We start from the raw sequence: 20,637 nt of genomic DNA on the forward strand, positions 1-20,637 counted from the left end.
TCCAAAATCAAATGGAGAGCCGCTCAACCGAGCAAACTGTATACACAAGCAATACGCACGACAGTGAAAACAATCACACACAACACTAGACAAACACAACGAGAACTTATAGGACACTAATGACACTAAACGATAACAGGTGTCACAACAAACAGACAAAAGCAAACGAACATAGAAACATGCAACGGTGGCAGCTAGTATTCCGGAGACGACGAACGCCGAAGCCTGCCCGAGCAAGGAAGAGAGGCAGCCTCGGCCGAAACCGTGACAAAGTCTGGCTGCACAACCGATTGGCAAACATACTGCAAATTGAGAAATCATGTGACTAAACTGAATAAAAAAGAAGAAGAAACTACACAATGAAACAAAGATAAATGACATAAAGAATGATAGTAAAAAGCTTTGGATCACCTTCAATGACATTTTGGGAATAAAGGCAAACTCTGCTCCATCATTCATTGAATCAGATGGCTCATTCATTACAAAACCGACTGATATTGCCACAAGAGTAGCAAACTTAGGCATGACATGCCAGCAGCAAACGCTGACACTACACATCCAAGTATATCTGACCAAATTATGAAAGACAAGAATTGTAATTTTAAATTCCGTAAAGTGAGTGTGGAAGAGGTGAAAAAAGTATTGTTGTCTATCAACATTGACAAGCCACCAAGGTCTGACAACATGGATGGAAAATTACTGAGGATAATAGCAGACGATATTGCCACTCCTATTTGCCATATCTTCAATTTAAGCCTACTAGAAAGTGTGTGCCCTCAGGCCTGGAGGTGTATAGGATCTGTTACCTAAGAATAGTAAAGCCCCCTTTACTGGCTCAAATAGCAGACCAATCAGCCTGTTACCAACCCTTAGTAAAGTTTAGGAAAAAAATGTGTTTGAGCAGATACAATGCTATTTTAGAGTAAACAAATTGACAACAGACTTTCAGCACGCTTATAGGGAAGGACATTCAACAAGCATGTCACACCCGGGCTCTGGGACTCTATATGTTGAGCCAGGGTGTGGTCATTCTATGTGTTGTATTTCTATGTTTGGGAGTTCTAGTTTGTATTTCTATGTTGGCCAGAGTGGCTCCCAATCAGAGGCAACGAGTGTCAGCTGTGGCTGGTTGTCTCTGATTGGGAGCCATATTTAAACTGTCTGTTTTCCCTTTTGTGTTTGTGGGATCTTGTTCTAGTTAGGTTTGTGTTGGACCGTTGACTGTCACGTTATCGGTTTTTTCTTGTTTTTGTTCGTTCTTCACTAATAAAGAAGTATGTTCGCAACTAACGCTGCGCATTGGTCTACTCCATACGACGATCGTGACAGAAGATCCCACCATACCAGGACCAAGCAGCGTGTCCAGGAGCAGGCAGCCTGGACGTGGGAGCAGATCTTGGACGGGCAGGGGTTCTGGACCTGGGAGGAAATCCTGGCCGGGATGGATCGCCGGCCATGGAGTGAGACGGTAGAAGCGCGACGGAGAGAGGAGCAACGGCGTAATCAGTGTCGGCGTCGGACGGACGAGAGGCAACCCCCAAAAAAATGTTGGGGGGGGCACAGGGCATGGACGACGGGGCTGACGGAGGCAGAAAAGGGGCGAATTCAGAAGGCCACCAGGTTACGGGGGCCACTGGTCAAAGTAGGGAAGGAAGGTGTAGAGGCACGGCGAGAGGTACTGGGGTGTGTTACCAGTCCGGTCCGGCCTGTTCCAGATCCCGGGGTAGAGCCAGTGGTGTGTGTCCCCAGTACGGTCCGGCCTGTTCCGGCCCCTCGCACCAAGTGTACGGTGCGCGTCGCCAGCCCGGCCCGGCCTGTTCCGGCCCCTCGCACCAAGTGTACGGTGCGCGTCGCCAGCCCGGCCCGGCCTGTTCCTGCCTCACGCACCAAGCCTACGGTGCGCGTCGCCAGCCCGGCCCAGCCTGTTCCTGCCCCTCGCATCAAGCCTACGGTGTGCGTCGCCAGCCCGGCCTGGCCTGTTCCTGCCCCTCGCACCAAGCCTACGGTGTGCGTCACCAGCCCGGCCCGGCCTGTTCCTGCCCCTCGCACCAAGCCTACGGTGTGCGTCGCCAGCCCGGCCCGGCCTGTTCCTGCTACTCGCACCAAGCCTACGGTGCGCGTCGCCAGCCCGGCCCGGCCTGTTCCTGCTACTCGCACCAAGCCCACGGTGCGCATCGCCAGCCCGGCCCGGCCTGTTCCTGCTACTCGCACCAAGCCTACGGTGCGCGTCGCCAGCCCGGCCCGGCCTGTTCCTGCCCCTCGCACCAAGCCTACGGTGCGCGTCGCCAGCCCGGCCCGGCCTGTTCCTGCCCCTCGCACCAAGCCTACGGTGTGCGTCACCAGCCCGGCCCGGCCTGTTCCTGCCCCTCGCACCAAGCCTACGGTGTGCGTCGCCAGCCCGGCCCGGCCTGTTCCTGCTACTCGCACCAAGCCTACGGTGCGCGTCGCCAGCCCGGCCCGGCCTGTTCCTGCTACTCGCACCAAGCCTACGGTGCGCATCGCCAGCCCGGCCCGGCCTGTTCCTGCTACTCGCACCAAGCCTACGGTGCGCGTCGCCAGCCCGGCCCGTTCTGTTCCTGCCCCTCGCACCAAGCCTACGGTGCGCGTCGCCAGCCCGGCCCGGCCTGTTCCTGCCACTCGCACCAAGCCTACGGTGCGCGTCGCCAGCCCGGCCCGGCCTGTTCCTGCTACTCGCACCAAGCCAGGGGTGCGAGACGTCAGCCTGGTAAGGCCCGTTGCTGCTCCACGCACCAAGCCTACGGTGCGCGTCGTCAGCCTGGTCCAGCCCGTTCCTGCTACTCGCACCAACCCAGGGGTGCGAGTCGTCAGCCTGGTCCAGCCCGTTCCTGCTACTCGCACCAAGCCAGGGGTGCGAGTCGTCAGCCTGGTAAAGCCCGTTGCTGCTCCACGCACCAAGCCAGGGGTGCGAGTCGTCAGCCCGGTAAAGCCCGTTCCGGCTCCACGCACCAAGCCAGGGGTGCGAGTCGTCAGCCCGGTAAGGCCCGTTCGGCTCCACGCACCAAGCCAGGGGTGCGCATCGTCAGCCCGGTCCGGCCCGTTGCTGCTCCACGCACCAAGCCAGGGGTGCGAGTTGTCAGTCCGGTGAGGCCCGTTCCGGCTCCACGCACCAGCCAGGGGTGCGCATTGTCAGCCCGGTCCGGCCCGTTGCTGCTCCACGCACCAAGCCAGGGGTGCGAGTGCGTCAGCCTGGTAAGGCCCGTTCCTGCTCTACGCACCAAGCCAGGGTGCGTATCGTCCAGCCCGGTCCGGTCCGTTCCTGCTCCACGCACCAAGCCAGGGGTTCGTATCGTCAGCCCGGTCCGGCCCGTTGCTGCTCCACGCACCAAGCCAGGGGTGCGCATCGTCAGCCCGGTCCGGTCCGTTTCTGCCTCACGCACCAAGCCAGGGGTGCGCGTCGTCAGTCCGGCACAACCCGTGCCTGGGTCACCGGTGCCTAATCAGGTACCGGTCAGCTGCTCCACAGCGGAGCTGAAGCTATCCGCTCCTACTATGTCCAGTTCAGCTCCAGCCAGCGGAGCCAGATCGGACCAGGGGCGCTATGGGGGGATGATTGGAGGTTGGTGGGCAAGCCCGGAGCCAGAACCGCCGCCGAGGAGGAATGCCCACCCAGCCCTCCCCTGTTTGGTTCTAGTTGAGGCGCGGTCGCAGTCCGCGCCTTTAGGGGGGGGTACTGTCACACCCTGGCTCTGGGACTCTATATGTTGAGCCAGGGTGTGGTCATTCTATGTGTTGTATTTCTATGTTTGGGAGTTCTAGTTTGTATTTCTATGTTGGCCAGAGTGGCTCCCAATCAGAGGCAACGAGTGTCAGCTGTGGCTGGTTGTCTCTGATTGGGAGCCATATTTAAACTGTCTGTTTTCCCTTTTGTGTTTGTGGGATCTTGTTCTAGTTAGGTTTGTGTTGGACCGTTGACTGTCACGTTATCGTTTTTTTCTTGTTTTTGTTCGTTCTTCACTAATAAAGAAGTATGTTCGCAACTAACGCTGCGCATTGGTCTACTCCATACGACGATCGTGACAAAGCACAGCACTTAGCCAATCATCAGTCCTTTGTGTGAGAGAAATTGATGATAAAAAAGATTGTGGGGGCTGTTTTGTTAGACTTCAGTGCGGCTTTTGACATTATCGATCATAGTCTGCTGCTTATGTGTTCTGCCTTTACACCCCATGCTATATTGTGGAAAGAGTTACCTGTCTAACAGAACACAGAGGGTGTTCTTTAATGGAAGCCTCTTCAACATAATCCAGATAGAATCAGGAATTCCCGAGGGCAGCTGTCTAGGCCCCTTACTTTTTTCAATCTTTACTAAAGACATGCCACTGGCTTTGAGTAAAGCCAGTGTGTCTATGTATGCGGATGACTCAACACTATACACATCAGCTACTACAGCAACTGAAATGACTGCAACACTTAACAAAGAGCTGCAGTTAGTTTCAGAATGGGTGGCAAGGAATAAGTTAGTCCTAAATATTTCAAAAACAATGTGGAAATTGATCAAGTTGAGGTGACTAAACTGCTTGGAGTAACCCTGGATTGTAAACTGTCATGGTCAAAACATATTGATACAGCAGTAGCTAAGATGGGGAGAAGTCTGTCCATAATAAAGTGCTATTCTACCTTCTTAACAGCACCATCAAAAAGGCAGGTCCTACAGGCCCTAGTTTTGTCGCACCTGGACTACTGTTCAGTCGTGTGGTCAGGTGCCACAAAGAGGGACATAGGAAAATTGCAATTGGCTCAGAACAGGGCAGCACTGCTGCCCCTTAGATGTACACAGAGAGCAAACATTAATTATATGCATGTCAATCAATACTTGTATTTGTGAGAGGTATTGACAAGTTGAAAGCACCGAACTGTCTGTTTAAACGACTAGCACACAGCTCAGACACCCATGCATACCCCACAAGACATGCCACCAGAGGTCCCTTCACAGTCCCCAAGTCCAGAACAGACTATGGGAGGCGCATAGTACTATGTAGAGCCATGACTACTTGGAACTCTATTCCACATCAGGTAACTGATGCAAGCAGTAGAATCAGATTTTAAAAAGAGATAAAAATACACCTTATGGAACAGCGGGGACTGTGAAGCAACACAAACACAGGCACAGACACATGCATACACACACATGATAACATACGCACTATACACACACGTACACATGGATTTTGTGTTGTAGATATGTGGTAGTGGAGTGTGGTCCTGAGGGCATACACTTAGTGTGTTGTGAATTATGTAATGAATGTATTGTAATGTTTTTAAAATTGTGTAACTGCCTTAATTTTGCCGGACCCCAGGAAGAGTAGCTGCTGCCTTGGCAGCAGCTAATGGGGATCCATAATAAATACAAATATGGATAGATTATCTTGTAAAAGGAGAAATGCTCACTAACAGGGATGTATACAAATTTGTGAAAAAAATTGAGAGAAATAAGCTTTTTGTGCATATGGAAAATGTCTGGGATCTTTTATTTCAGCTGAAAGATGAAACATGAGACCAACACTTTACATGTTGCGTTTATGTTTTTGTTCAGTATATATATATATAATACTTTTTTTCAAAAAGGTAGGGGTCAAAATGATTGAAAACAGGGGTATCAATTCTGTAATGAACCCTGAGTGGCGCAGTGGTCTAAGGCACTGCATCGCAGTGCTAACTGTGCCACTAGAGATCCTGGTTCGAATCCAGGCTCTGTCGCAGCCGGCCGCGACCGGGAGACTCATGGGCGGCGCACAATTGGCCCAGCGTCATCCAGGGTAGGGGAGGGAATGGCCGGCAGGGATGTAGCTCAGTTGATAGAGCATGGCGTTTGCAACGCCAGGGTTGTGGGTTCGTTTCCCACGGGGGGGCAGTATAAAAAAATATGTATTCACTAACTGTAAGTCGCTCTGGATAAGAGCGTCTGCTAAATGACTAAAAATGTAAAATGTAATCAATAATTTTGCCCCCTACCTGTTTGAGAATTTTTTTTTATTACTTTTTAAACTAAATCTCTTTCTCTGAGCAATTGTATTAGTATAAAAGAATATAATGTCCCCATTTTTTTCCATAAAATATAGCTCAGTATTTGAATTATTTATTTTATACAGTCATTTTTGCTCATCAAGGATGTCAATAATTTCGGCCCCTACTGTATATACATATGTACAGTGCATGAGAAACACCCTTCATGTTTTATACAAATCTTTAACTTGAGTCCAAAATATAATTACATTTTTGACACCACTATTATACCATGTGAATAATTTTACTTTTGTGTGTCTGTTTCCCTCCATCCGTCCCTAGCTCTGGCAGGTGTTTGAAGTGAAGGATGAGGAGATGGAGGCCAGCATGCACTTCTCCGCCCCGATGGATGACGGTACCTTGGTGGACCTGAGATGGATCAGGAGCCTCACCCTTCACACCCTTGAGCTACTCTACCTCGAGGCTCGCTGGGAGACTCTGGCTCACCTCGCCCTGCTCTTCAACTCACACACACAGTAGGTAACATCCCACACACACACCCACACACACACACACGCACACACACACACACTCTCTCTCTCTCTCTCTCGCTCTCGCTCTCTCTCTCTCTTGCTCTCGATACACACACACACACCTGACCCTGCTCTTCAACTCACACACACGGTAGGTAGCTTCCATCCTCTCACAGGGAGGTGTGTTTGTGTGCGTCTGCCTGCCTGCCAGTACTGAATCTGTCCTATGTGTTGTGCATCCCAGAGAGTGCTACACCCACATGATCACTCCTATCCTGGTCCATGCTCAGAGGAGACTGCTGGAGAGGATCAGCTACTTCGGAGGACCTCCGGTCCCTCAGCCACACCTCATAAAAACGCAGAACGTCACTGGAGAGAAGGTTAGAGGGAATATACACAACCTTTTACCACCCAATGAAATACAAGGTGTCATACTTGACCTTTTTGAGGAAAGTAATAATACAGGGCAGTTACAATGTCAGGGCACTAATCCATTCCTAAGGCTTAGTGTGGACTAGAGGATGACTCTGCTCCAATGGGGTATGGTTTATAATGAATACTGTAGGGACAGAATTGAGACTACTGCTGTGTGTTAGGATGCTGTTTGTGTATGTAGAGTGGGTGTATAGTGTGCGGATTGAATAGTCTCTACCCCTGTGTGTCAGATCACCTGTAAGAACTATGCAGGGAGACAGCTGCTGAATTGCTGGACTCCCCCTGCTGTGCCAGCCCCCAGACGGGGGTGCAACACTCCCACCAACCCAAACGCTGCTGAGCTCCTCGAACTCTCTGGTATGGGAATCCAGTAGCAGCTGGAAATCAGTCAATCAATTAATCATATTTTATTGCTATAAGTCGATAAGCCTTGCACTTTTATTGATATAGGCCAACCTTATTATGCTATTCATTCCAGGGCTTGACATTAACTTTTTTTATCCACTTGTCCTTCGGACAAGTCGGACAGATTTTTTACTTCTCGAAAAGCTCAAGTCACTTGTCCCCCCAAAAATGTAAATGGTCTGTAACACCATTTGTACATCATTGTATGATTCAAGGAACCACTTTACAAAATAAAATGCATTAGTATCTTTTTTACCATAGAGAATCAGACAAACATGTAGGCTACACTCTGCCTATTGGCTTCTGATGCATATTCAAGGAGAAGTGGGTAGCTGCATCCTAATGTGGTGACCAGAGTATGGGCGAGTGGGTATGTCGAATGGAAAGTAGTGGGCGTGTCGAAAGGAGTGGGTGTGTTGAAAGGAAAGTAGTGGGTTTGTCGAAAGGAGTGGGTGTGTCGAAAGGAAAGTAGTGGGCGTGTCGAAAGGAGTGGGTGTGTCGAAAGGAAAGTAGTGGATTTGTCGAAAGCGCTCTGATATATGTGAGACAGTTTTGATTGAGCAGTGTTTTGGGGGGTTTTTCACGCAACTATCGTACATTAAGCTACCGTACCGCAAGAGTTTGGACTTCTGTTTTTAAACCAGAGGATGAGTCTGAGTCTTTTTTCACTGTTTTACACAAATAATTGTACTTTTCCAGTTATAAAACTGACGATTGTTTATTTTTTAGTAAAAGTATTGATGATGGGTGTAATGTTGCTTCATGCGTTGTATGTGTGTGCTTACTGTGACTGTCACCCTGATATTGGATACAAGGTAGCTACTTCCCACACCGTTGCCGGACAGTAGTGCTTGTCAAGTGGAGCCGAAGAGCACTGGGTCTCGGTGTTGTTGCCGTTCATGCCCTATCCATTGAGTAGTAGACCGTATGTATGTGACATCTAGATGGCTATTAATATTAGTTATTTCTTGTGTAGGCTGTTATCCTACTTAAAATAAACTAATGTGAGAGAAAAAAATGGCCACGTTAGATACCGCCGGTGACACGTGATAGCCAGTAGGAAGCACTTCAAGTCGGTAGGCCGGCTTATCGACTCGTTGTGCAGCCCAATCAGCCACGGTAATCAGCCTGTCTCAAAATACAACGCTGCCCCTTTAAGGCTCTCCTGGAGGATGGTTGGCCACCCTTGGTAGCCTATAAAATATTGCAACATTACAATTTCAACCAAGTACTTTTTATGTCTTTATAGAATAATTCCATCCAGGGCTCGAAATTAAGGTCGTCCCGTCGTCCCTGGGACGATAATAAATATGTCTACAGTTCAAAACAGACTCTGGGACAGACTCTGGGACAGTTCTGGGACGACAGATCCAAAATTTAAAAAAGCAATGAGGCTGATGCAACAGATCCAACATGGATCAAATTGTATTTCTTCATATTATAAGCTCAACAATGCGCACATGGCTGTAGGCTACGTGGGAATGTTCCAAAATGCAATTAGCGGGAAAAGGCATTTCTCAAAAGCGCGAGCGGTTTCATGTAACAGAGATGAAAATATCCATTAGAAATTAAGAAAGAGGTGAGATCTTACTAGCAACTAGCATGGGTTACTTACAGTGCCTTCAGAAAGACCTGTTGACTTTTTCCACATTTTGTTACGTTACAGCCTTATTCTAAAATGGATTAAATAAATACAAATCCTCAGCAATCTACACACAATACCCCATACTGACAAATTGAAAACAGGTTTTTAGAAAATACCTTATTTACATAAGTATTCAGACCCTTTGCTATGAGACTCGACAATGAGCTCAGGTCTATCCTGTTTCCATTGATCATCCTTGAGATGTTTCTACAACTTGATTGGAGTCCACCTGTGGTAAATTCAATTGATTGGACATGATTTGGAAAGGCACACACCTGTCTATATAAGGTCCCACAGTTGACAGTGCATGTCAGAGCAAAAACCAAGCCTTGAGGTCGAAAGAATTGTCCGTAGAGCTCCGAGACAGGATTGTGTCGAGGCACAGATCTGGGGTAGGGTACCAAAACATTTCTGCAGCATTGAAGGTCCCCAAGAACACAGTGGCCTCCATCATTCTTAAATGGAAGAAGTTTGGAACCACCAAGACTCTTCCTAGAGCTGGCCTCCCGGCCAAACTGAGCAATCAGGAGAGAAGGGCCTTGGTCAGGGAGGTGACCAAGAACCCGATTGTCACTCTGACAGAGCTCTAGAGTTCCTCTGTGGAGATGGGAGAACCTTCCAGAAGGACAACTATCTCTGCAGCACTCCACCAATCAGGCCTTTATGGTAGAGTGGCCAAATGGAAGCCACTCCTCAGTAAAAGGCACATGACAGCCCGCTTGGAGTTTGCCAAAAGGCACCTAAAGACAAGATTCTCTGGTCTGATTAAACCAATATATATACCATCCCTACGGTGAAGCATGGTGGTGGCAGCATCAGGCTGTGGGGATGTTTTTCAGCGGCAGGGACTGGGAGACTAGTCAGGATCGAGGCAAAGATGAACAGAGCAAAGTACAGAGAGATCTTTGATGAAAACCTGCTCCAGAGCGCTCAGGACCTCAGACTGGGGTGAAGGTTCACCTTCCAACAGGACAACGACCCTAAGCACACAGCCAAGACAACGCAGGAGTGGCTTCGGGACAAGTCTCTGAATGTCCTTGAGTGGCCCTGCCAGAGCCTGGACTTGAACCCGATCAAACATCTCTGGAGAGACCTGAAAATAGCTGTGCAGCAATGCTCCCCATCCAGCTTGAGAGGATCTTCAGAGAAGAATGGGAGAAACTCCCCAAATACAGGTGTGCCAAGCTTGTAGCGTCATACCCAAGAAGACTCGATGTTGTAATTGCTGCCAAAGGTGCGTCAACAAAGTACTGAGTAAAGGGTCTGAATGCTTATGTAAATGTAATATAACAAAACGTAACAAAATGTGGAATAAGTCAAGGTGTCTGAATACTTTCTGAAGGCACTGTATATGACTAATGAACTTAAACGTTAATTTGAAAACCAATAGAACATAAGAAAAGTGCTGGTTTCAATCGCATATTAAGTGTTTATAAAACAATTTAAGGTTATGGTTAAATAGTTTCAAAATGCTGACCGCCTCTGCTCAGATTCAAGGTGGGTGATGTGTGGTGCACAACAGGCATGTTCCTTCACTCTCTGGTCTTTTGACGTTAATGTTAATCATCCTTCATTATGTTTGTCTAACATCACTGGCATTTAGCCTAAATATATGTAAATAAAAGTCACATTAAAGTTTGGCTACATTTTCTGGATGTCAGCATCGGTTTGGACAGCAGGCTGTAGCCAATATGTACTGTATATCACCTACACTTTGACATGTAGACTTTTTTACTTACAGTATGTACATGAAAAATAGATTTGAATATTATTCCAATGTTTGCCTCTCTGATCCAATTCTTTTCGGAGTAATAGATTGAAATTGAGAATTTGTTGTGATTTTTTCTTTTTTTGTCCATTCGGAAAATTCTTTATTTTTTTTACTTCTCCCGGACAAGAGGACAAGCGTTAATGTCGAGCCCTACCTTCAACCATTCCTTTTTTAATAACTCATCAGTCATTCTGGTCTATGGGTATATTGGTGTGTTACAGTGTGTGTGTTTGTCTGTTGTAGAGGTGCGCCGGGCCATGTGTGTGGTGTGTGTTCCTCTGGATGTGGAGGATACACTGTGTTGTTTCAGGGAGGCCCTGGAGAAGGGCAATCACACTCTGCGGATCTTCCAACACAGTCGCACACTGCTGCTACTGCTGCTGGCACACACACAGCCCTGTGAGTACATCCTATCCATCTCAATTTGCTGTGTGTTTGTGACTGTGGCCTTTAATCAATTAGATTTGCTCACCTCCTGCGTCCTCTCTCCTGCGTCCTCTCTCCTCCGTCCTTCTCGCCTCCTTTTAAAAAAGGTCAAAGTTAATCGAGGAGAGTCAGCGAGTGAACGTGGATGGAAATGCACTTGAAATGAGACGGTCCTTCTCCACTCGCGCATCCTTAGGCAAATTACGTTTACAGGGGTGTATCAAAACAAATTAAGTTAGTTGTGCAAGACATTTTATAGATAAAACAATAAATAGCGTATTGTTTTTAAATGTGTGCATGTTTTACTCCTTTGTCGAAACAAAAGCTGATTCAAAGGGGATGTGGCAGATTTAAAAAAAATTCTGCTGTAGGATACACATTAATATCCTCAATGAATGGTGGCTATCTTCTGTTTGCCTACTAGCGAATGACACACTCCTCGACCACTCAACCACTTATCGGTTTCTGGGTCACGGAAGAGAGAGGACGGAGGACTGTCTATTGCCCAAATGAGAAAACCTCTGTGTGTTGCTCAGTGGCAGGAGGAGGAGAAAGAGAGAGACAGCAGCAACCAAGCCGACTCGCATTAGTTACCAACTTTTTGCTGCCAAAGCTAGGTTATTTATCATCCAATCTGATTACATAGTACCTGTTTTGACTGCATCAAACCGAGAAGAGAAGCTAGTCAAGCTAGCTAGCTAGCTGGGTTGGCTAATCAAATCTAGATAGGCTGTGCTTTCCCCCGTCCTGCACAATAACAACAGCAGCTCTATTCAATGTATTAAGAAACAGCCTACCTGTTGGCTCTTGGTCGTTGAAACATATCCTTCTCATTTAACTTTTAATTCCGTCATTTTAATTGCATCTTCCATTGATCACCTAACGGATTGGCCGACAAAAACGAAAAGCTACACGCGCCACTCGTGAAAAACACGCGCCTCTCTCGGGTTCGTGTGGACCTGTGAAGAACCCTACTGTGTATACTTTTTCAACTGTAACCATTTGCATGAATTAACATGCAGTACCAGTCAAAGGTTTGGACACACCTACTCATTCAAAGGTTTTTCTTTATTTTAACTATTTTCTACATTGTACAATAATAGTGAAGACATCAAAACTATGAAATAACTCATGGAATTGTGTAGTAACCAAAAGAGTGTTAAACAAATCAAAATATATTTTATATTTGAGATTCTTCAAATAGCCACCCTTTGCCTTGATGACAGCTTTGCACACTCTTGGCATTCTCTCAACCAGCTTCACCTGGAATGCTTTTCCAACAGTCTTGAAGGAGTTCCCACATATGCTGAGCACTTGTTGGCTGCTTTTCCTTCACTCTGCGGTCCGACTCATCCCAAACCATCTCAATTGGATTAAGGTCGGGGGATTGTGGAGGCCAAGTCATCTGATACAGCACTCCATCACTCTCCTTCTTGGTCAAATAGCCCTTACACAGCCTGGAGGTGTGTTGGGTCATTGTTTTGTTGAGAAACAAGTGATTGTCCCAGTAAGCCCAAACCAGATGGGATGGCATATCGCTGCAGAATGCTGTGGTAGCCATGCTGGTTAAATGTGCCTTGAATTCTAAATAAATCATTGACATTGTCACCAGCAAAGCACACCCACACAATCACACCTCCTCCTCCATGCTTCATGGTGGGAACTACACATGCGGAGATCATCTGTTCACCTACACTGCGTCTCACAAAGACACGACGGTTGGAACCAAAAATCTCAAATTTGGACTCCAGACCAAAGGACAGATTTCCACCTGTCTTATGTACATTTCCCATGTTTCTTGGCCCAAGCAAGTCTCTTCTTCTTATTGGTGTCCTTTAGTAGTGGTTTCTTTGCAGCAAATCGACCATGAAGGCCTGATTCACGCAGTCTCCTCTGAACAATTGATGTTGAGATGTGTCTGTTACTTGAGCTCTGTGAAGCACTTATTTGGGCTGTAATTTCTGAGGCTGGTAACTCTAATGAACTTATCCTCTGCAGCAGAGGTAACTCTGGGTCTTCCATTCCTGTGGCGGTCCTCATGAGAGCCAGTTTATCATAGCACTTGATGGTTTTTGCGACTGCACTTGAAGAAACTTTCAAAGTTCTTGAAAGGCTAACTTTTAAACATTCAGACTATCCTAACTTCAAATTCTTAAAAATGTTTATCAACTATATCTACACTGAGTTAAGGACTCAAAACATTAAGGACACCTGCTCTTTCCATGACATAGACTGACCAGGTGAATCCAGGTGAAAGCTATGATTCCTTATTGATGTCACTTGTTAAATCCACTTCTTTCAGTGTAGATGAAGAGGAGGAGATAGTGTATTTTAACACCAATAAACCCATTCATTTAAAAATGAATTTAGTATATGTCAATCTAGCAAACCAGGCAACTAAAAGCAACTTTCTAAACAATGTTTTGGTTCGTTTCTAGCTTGTTAGTTCAAATAATGACCATATCATTTAGCTGACAACGTCTTAAATGTAGCTAATTTGTATTCATTATTACAGGAAAATAAACTCACAACAAGATAATTATTTACAAGTTAATGGCGAGCTAATTACAGAAAATAGCTTACGGTTGTGAGTGTGACGAAATAAAAGCAGGGCATTCTACCGGAGAATTTTAGAACTTGGACACTGTCTCGTTGGCCTAACATTATATCCTAATTTGACTTTGGTGCAGGTCATGTTGTTCTTCACATTACCGTCTCTGGTAAACACACACTATATCAAATAAAATCTAAAATTTTTTGTCACATGCACAGGATACAGAATGTGTAAACGGTACAGTGAAATGGTTACTTGGATAGTGGAGTCTTTTGTTTAGACATGTACTAAACAATGAAACATAATCCCAGCTCCTAACGTTACTACTGCATGAATCTAACTAGGTTCAATGTTAGCTAGCTAGCTAACATTAGACTATAACTAGCAATGCAAATGGATTTGAAATATAAATAATATTACTACACAGATCATACACGTAACGTTAGCCAGCCAGCTAACGTTAGCTAGCTAGCTAACGGTACGCTTTAACTTGCAATGTCAACGACTTTCTGACCAAATTAGAAACGTATAGTATCTGAAAATGTAGCTAGCTAGACTCTCTTACCCATATACAGTGGCTTGCGAAAGTATTCACCCCCCTTGGCATTTTTGCTATTTTGTTGCCTTACAACCTGGAAATAAAATTGATTTTTTGGGGGTTTGTATCATTTGATTTACACAACATGCCTACCATTTTGAAGATGCAAAATATTTTTTGGGGTGAAACAAACAAGAAATAAGACAAAAAAACAGAAAACTAGAGCGTGCATAACTATTCACCCCCCAAAGTCAATACTTTGTAGAGCCACCTTTTGCAGCAATTACAGCTGCAAGTCTCTTGGGGTATGTTTCTATAAGCTTGGCACATCTAGCCACTGGGATTTTTGCCCATTCTTCAAGGCAAAACTGCTCCAGCTCCTTCAAGGAGCTGCTGTAAAGACTGTCAAAGACTCCAGCCACCCTAGTCATAGACTGTTCTCTCTGCTACCGCACGGCAAGCGGTACCGGAGTGCCAAGTCTAGGTCCAAAAGACTTCTCAACAGCTTCTACCCCCAAGCCATAAGACTCCTGAACAGCTAATCATGGCTACCCGGACTATTTGCACTGCCCCCCCACCCCATCCTTTTTACGCTGCTGCTACTCTGTTAAGTATTTATGCATAGTCACTTTAACTCTACCCACATGTACATATTACCTCAACTACCTCAACTAGCCGGTGCCCCCGCACATTGACTCTGCAACGGTACCCCCCTGTATATATAGCCTCCCTACTGTCACTTTATTTTACTGTATATATAGCCTCCCTACTGTCACTTTATTTGACTTCTGCTCTTTTTTTCTCAACACTTTTTTTTGTTGTTGTTTTATTCTTACTTTTTTTTGTTTAAAATAAATGCACTGTTGGTTAAGGGCTGTAAGTAAGCATTTCACTGTAATGTCTGCACCTGTTGTATTCGGCGCATGTGACCAATAAAATTTGATTTGATTTGATTTGTACAGCAATCTTTAAGTCATACCACAGATTCTCAATTGGATTGAGGTCTGGGCTTTGACTAGGCCATTCCAAGACATTTTAATGTTTCCCCTTAAACCACTCGAGTGTTGCTTTAGCAGTATGCGTAGGGTCATTGTCCTGCTCGAAGGTGAACCTCCATCCCAGTCTCAAATCTCTGGAAAACTGAAACAGGTTTCCCTCAAGAATTTCCCTGTATTTAGCGCCATCCATCATTCCTTAAATTCTGACCAGTTTCCCAGTCCCTGCCGATGAAAAACATCTCGGGGTGTTCTCGGGGTGATGAGAGGTGTTGGGTTGGCGCCAGACATAGTGTTTTCCTTGATGGCCAAAAAGCTAAATTTTAGTCTCATCTGACCAGAGTACCTTCTTTCATATGTTTGGGGAGTCTCCTACATGCCTTTTGGCGAACAACAAACGAGTTTGCTTATTTTTTTCTTTAAGCAATGGCTTTTTTCTGGCCACTCTTCCGTAAAGCCCAGCTCTGTGGAGTGTATGGCTTAAAGTGGTCCTATGGACAGATAATCCAATCTCTTCTGTGGAGCTTTGCAGCTCCTTCAGGGTTATCTTTGGTCTCTTTGTTGCCTCTCTGATTAATGACCTCCTTGCCTGGTCCGTGAGTTTTGGTGGGCGGCCCTCTCTTGGCAGGTTTGTTGCGGTGCCATATTCTTTCCATTTTTTAATAATGGATTTAATGGTGCTCTGTGGGTAGAGCATGGCGCTTGCAACGCCAGGGTTGTGGGTTCGATTCCCACGGGGGGCCAGTATGAAAAATGTATGCACTCACTAACTGTAAGTCACTCTGGATAAGAGCGTCTGCTAAATGACTAAAATGTAAAAATGTAAAATAACCCAACCCTGATCTGTACTTTGTCCCTGACCAGTTTGGAGAGCTCCTTTGGTCTTCATGGTGCCACTTGCTTGGTGGTGCCACTTGCTTAGTGGTGTTGCAGACTCTGGGGCCTTTCAGAACAGGTGTATGAGATCATGTGATACTTAGATTGCACACAGGTGGACTTTATTTAACTAATTATGTGACTTCTGAAGGTAATTGGTTGCACCAGATCGTATTTAGGGGCTTCATAGCAAAGGGGGTGAATACATATACACGCACCCCTTTTCCATTATTTATTTTTTAGAATTTTTTGAAACAAGTAATTTTTTTCATTTCATTTCACCAATTTGGACTATTTTGTGTATGTCCATTACATGAAATCCAAATAAAAATCAATTTAAATTACAGGTTGTAATGCAACAAAATAGGAAAAACGCCAAGGGGGATGAATACTTTTGCAAGGCACTGTACATGGATGAACGCTTCTCCCTCTCTGTCACGGATGCCATGGTTGCCCTTAGTTTGAAGATGTAATCCGGAGACAGGTGTTTTATACAACAGCCTTCTGTGTTCTCTTTTCCACTTCCTCCGCATTTGCAATCAAACACCTGCATTTTCTCCATCTCCTTAACTATCATACTCTGCTTCCACCACGCATTCCACTGATTTGAAAACTCAGTCCTTTTTGTATTATCTTTTTTTTTAAAGCCACGTTAGAAAGAAGGACCTACACATACGAATGACCTACACATACTGAGTCTTATGTTATAGATGGAAGCATGCTACATGGCAGATCAATCCGAACTCATCTCTCGGTATGTCGAGCCCATCCATTATCTCAGCCAATCATGGCTAGCGGGAAGGTTCCTGTCTTTTTCCGTGGTTAAACCATCTAGGCTCATGATTTTACCATTTTATTCTTATTTAGAGATGGCATACACGTTTGTTATTAAGGCACATGAAAGTTCACATATTCCAGAAGGCATTTCTGCCAAAAAACGTATTTTGATAAAAAAAAGTTTCCTGAAATGAATCACAATTGAGACATGGATTGTGTACAGTGCATTCTGAAAGTTTTCAGACACCTTCCCTTTTTCCACATTTTGTTACGTTATAGCCTTATTCAAAAATGGATAAAATAAAATAAATTCGTCATCAATCTACACACAATACCCCATATTCACAAAGCGAAAACAGGTTTTTAGAAATTTTTGCAGATGCATTAAATATAAACAAAAGACATACCTTATTTACATAAGTATTCCGACCCTTTAATAGGAGACTCAAATTGTAGCTCAGGTGCATCCTGTTTCCATTGATCATCCTTGAGATGTTTCTACAACTTGATTGGAGTCCACCTGTGGTAAATTCAATGGATTGGACATGATTTGGAAAGGCACACACCTGTCTATATAAGGTCCCACAGTTTACAGTGCATGTCAGAGCAAAAACCAAGCCATGAGGTTGAAGGAATTGTCCGTAGAACTCAGAGACAGGATTGTGTCGAGGCACAGGTCTGGGGAAGGGACCAAAACATTTCCGTGGCATTGCAGTTCCCCAAGAACACAGTGGCCTTTATCATTCTTAAATGGAAGAAGTTTGGAACCACCAAGACTCTTCCTAGAGCTGGCCGCCCGGCCAAACTGAGCAATCGGGGGAGACGGGCCTTGGTCAGGGAGGTGACCAAGAACGAGATGGTCACTCTGACAGAGCTCCAGAATTCCTCTGTGGGGATGGGAGAACCTTCCAGAAGGACAACCATCTCTGCAGCACTCCATCAATCAGGCCTTTATGGGAGTGTGGCCAGACGGAAGCCACTCCTCAGTAAAAGGCACATGAAAGCCTGCTTGGAGTTTGCCAAAAGGCACCTAAAGACTCTCAGACCATGAGAAACAAGATTATCTGGTCTGATAAAACCAAGATTGAACTCTTTGGCCTGAATGCCAAGAGTCACGTCTGGAGGAAACCTGGCACCATCCATACGGTGAAGCATGGTGGTGGCAGCATCATGCTGTGGGGATGTTTTTCAGTGGCAGGGATCGAGGAAAATATGAACAGAGCAAAGTACAGAGAGGAGATCCTTGATGAAAACCTGCTCCAGAGCACTCAGGACCTCAGACTGGGGTGAAGGTTCAACTTCCAACAGGACAACGACCTTAAGGACACAGCCAAGACAACGCAGGAGTGGCTTCGGGTCAAGTCTGCAGAGATAAATGGGAGAAACTCCCCAAATACAGGTGTGCCAAGCTTGTAGCGTCATACCCAAGAAGACTCGAGGCTGTAATCTCTGCCAAAGGTTCTTCAACAAAGTACAGAGTAAAGGGTCTGAATACTTATGTAAATGTAATATTTCATTTTTCTAATTTTTTATTTTATTTATAAAAACCAGTTTTTGCTTTGTCATTATGGGGTATTGTGTGTAGATTGATGAGGGGGGGGAAACAATTTAATCAATTTTAGAATAAGGCTGTAACATAACAAAAAGTGGAAAAAGTCAAGGGGTCTGAATACTTTCCGAATGCACTGTATGTGTGCCATTCAGAGGGTGAATGGGCAAGACAAAACATTTAAGTGCCTTTGAACGGGGTAGGGTAGTAGTTGCCAGGCTCACTGTTTTGTGTCAAGATCTGCAATGCTGCAGGGTTTTTCATGCTCAACAGTTTCCCGTGTGTATCAAGAATGGTCCACCACACAAAGGACATCCAGCCAACTTGACACAACTGTGGGAAGCATTGGACTCAACATGGGCCAGCATCCTTTTGGAACGCTTTTGACACCTTGTAGAGTCCATGCCCCAACAAATTGAGGCTGTTCTGAGGGCAAAAGGTGGTGCAAGTCAGTATTAGGAAGGTGTCCCTAATGTTTTGTACACTCAGTGTATATAAATTAGCGTAAATTAGCGTAAATTATACACCAGGTTCTCAGCTTAGCAAATCCTAATGAAGACAATTTACAGTTGCTACACTATTTTTGTGGAAAAGTATTATTTGTCTTAACTGATTTCACTGCATGCTTGAAACTATGCCTATGAAACGGACATCTGTGTCTTTGTGCCAGTGTTTGAGGTTCCATTCTGTAAGGAGAACAGTAGCCAGGCTCAGGGTCATGGCAGGGTGGACTTTAACGTGACGGTGTGCACTGCCCCGTCCATCGGCCCTCCAGACCTGACCACTGAGGACTACAGCACCCTGAGTTCTGTCTACGGCTGCCCTCTGGCCCCCAACCAGATACACACCGTCATCAACTCCTATAGCAACTCCATACGTAAGAGACATTACCCATATATCACTTATTTTTTGCCACATTTTTGTGATATCCAATTGGTAGTTTACGACCTTGTCTCATTGCTGCAGCGGGCTCAAAGGTCGAGACATGCGTCCCCTGAAACATAACCCACAACACTGCGCTGCTTCTTAACACACTGCTCGCTTAACCCGTAAGTCAGCCATACCAATATGTCAGAGGAAACACTGTTCGACTGACGACCGAAGTCAGCTTGCAGGCATCCGACCCGTCACAAGAGTTGCTAGAGCGCGATGAGCCAAGGAAGCCCCCCAGGCCAAACCCTCCCCTAACCCGGACGACGCTGGGCCAATTGTGCGGCACCCTATGAGGCTCCTAGTCACGGCCGGCTGGGACACAGCCCCAGGCAGTAGTGGCGCCTCAGCACTGCGATGCAGTGCCTTAGACCGCTGTGCCACTAACATAGCTATAGTCAAGGTCACGCTGTTACTCTTCACCACTCTATTGCTGTTCACTAGTCTACCCGTTAGCCTCACAAAACCAGTAACTGTCATCAGACCCATATTCCACTTGTATCCGCAAAAAAATGGTTGTGATTGATCTGTCTGATTGTGCTGGATATTTGTTTCTGGGTGTGTTTAAAAAAAAAAAAAAAAGTTTCATGATGATTTTTTACCTCAATCTAGAATACCTTCAGGCCAACAACCATGACTCTCTCAGGGTACAGGCTCTACATGACCTGGGAAACCTGCACTATTATAATGGAAACAGAAGGTAAGATAAGACCGTACTCATAATGTACAGTACTATTTGTATTGTGTTTAATTTGTATGTCTACATGATTATATATAAAATTGTTAAATACCAAAGTTTTTTCTGATTCTGTGTGATTCTGCTTGTAACCCAAGGGCAGCTCATTTCTACTGGAGCCAGGCAGTGGACTGTGCCCTGCAGAGCTCTGGGGTGCTAGACTCATGGGACGGGGTGTCGTGGGGTACAGGTTCCCTCCAACACCAACCCACCCTGAGGCAGGCTGGAGTCTGGGGCTGTCTGCAGGGAGCTTTACTGACCGCTAAGATCGCACAGTGAGTCTCTGAGTAAAGTTTGTACCAACTTTAGTAGCTAAGTACAGTATACAGTGCATTCGGAAAGTATTCAGACCCCTTGACTTTTTCCACATTTTGTTACGTTACAGCCTTATTCTAAAATTGATTAAATAAATAAAAATCCTCATCAATCAACACACAAAATAAAAAAACTGAAATACTTTATTTACATAAGTATTCAGACTATGAGACTCGAAATTGAGCTCA

General features: G+C 45.6%; 1 protein-coding gene across 1 annotated transcript in view; it reads left to right on the forward strand.

Moving 5' to 3' along the window:
• cfap54 (cilia and flagella associated protein 54) overlaps positions 1 to 20,637 on the forward strand; it is a 147,171-nt gene that overhangs the window by 83,822 nt on the left and 42,712 nt on the right. The window contains exons 36-42 of the mRNA XM_045224515.1: positions 6,307 to 6,500; positions 6,742 to 6,877; positions 7,163 to 7,289; positions 10,997 to 11,152; positions 19,139 to 19,345; positions 20,011 to 20,098; positions 20,233 to 20,409. Of these exons, the coding sequence (XP_045080450.1) occupies positions 6,307 to 6,500; positions 6,742 to 6,877; positions 7,163 to 7,289; positions 10,997 to 11,152; positions 19,139 to 19,345; positions 20,011 to 20,098; positions 20,233 to 20,409 (1,085 nt within the window). The remainder of the gene's footprint in view (positions 1 to 6,306; positions 6,501 to 6,741; positions 6,878 to 7,162; positions 7,290 to 10,996; positions 11,153 to 19,138; positions 19,346 to 20,010; positions 20,099 to 20,232; positions 20,410 to 20,637) is intronic.

This window comes from Coregonus clupeaformis, chromosome 13, assembly GCF_020615455.1.
Source record: "Coregonus clupeaformis isolate EN_2021a chromosome 13, ASM2061545v1, whole genome shotgun sequence".
In the NCBI taxonomy this organism is placed as follows: Eukaryota; Metazoa; Chordata; class Actinopteri; order Salmoniformes; family Salmonidae; genus Coregonus; species Coregonus clupeaformis.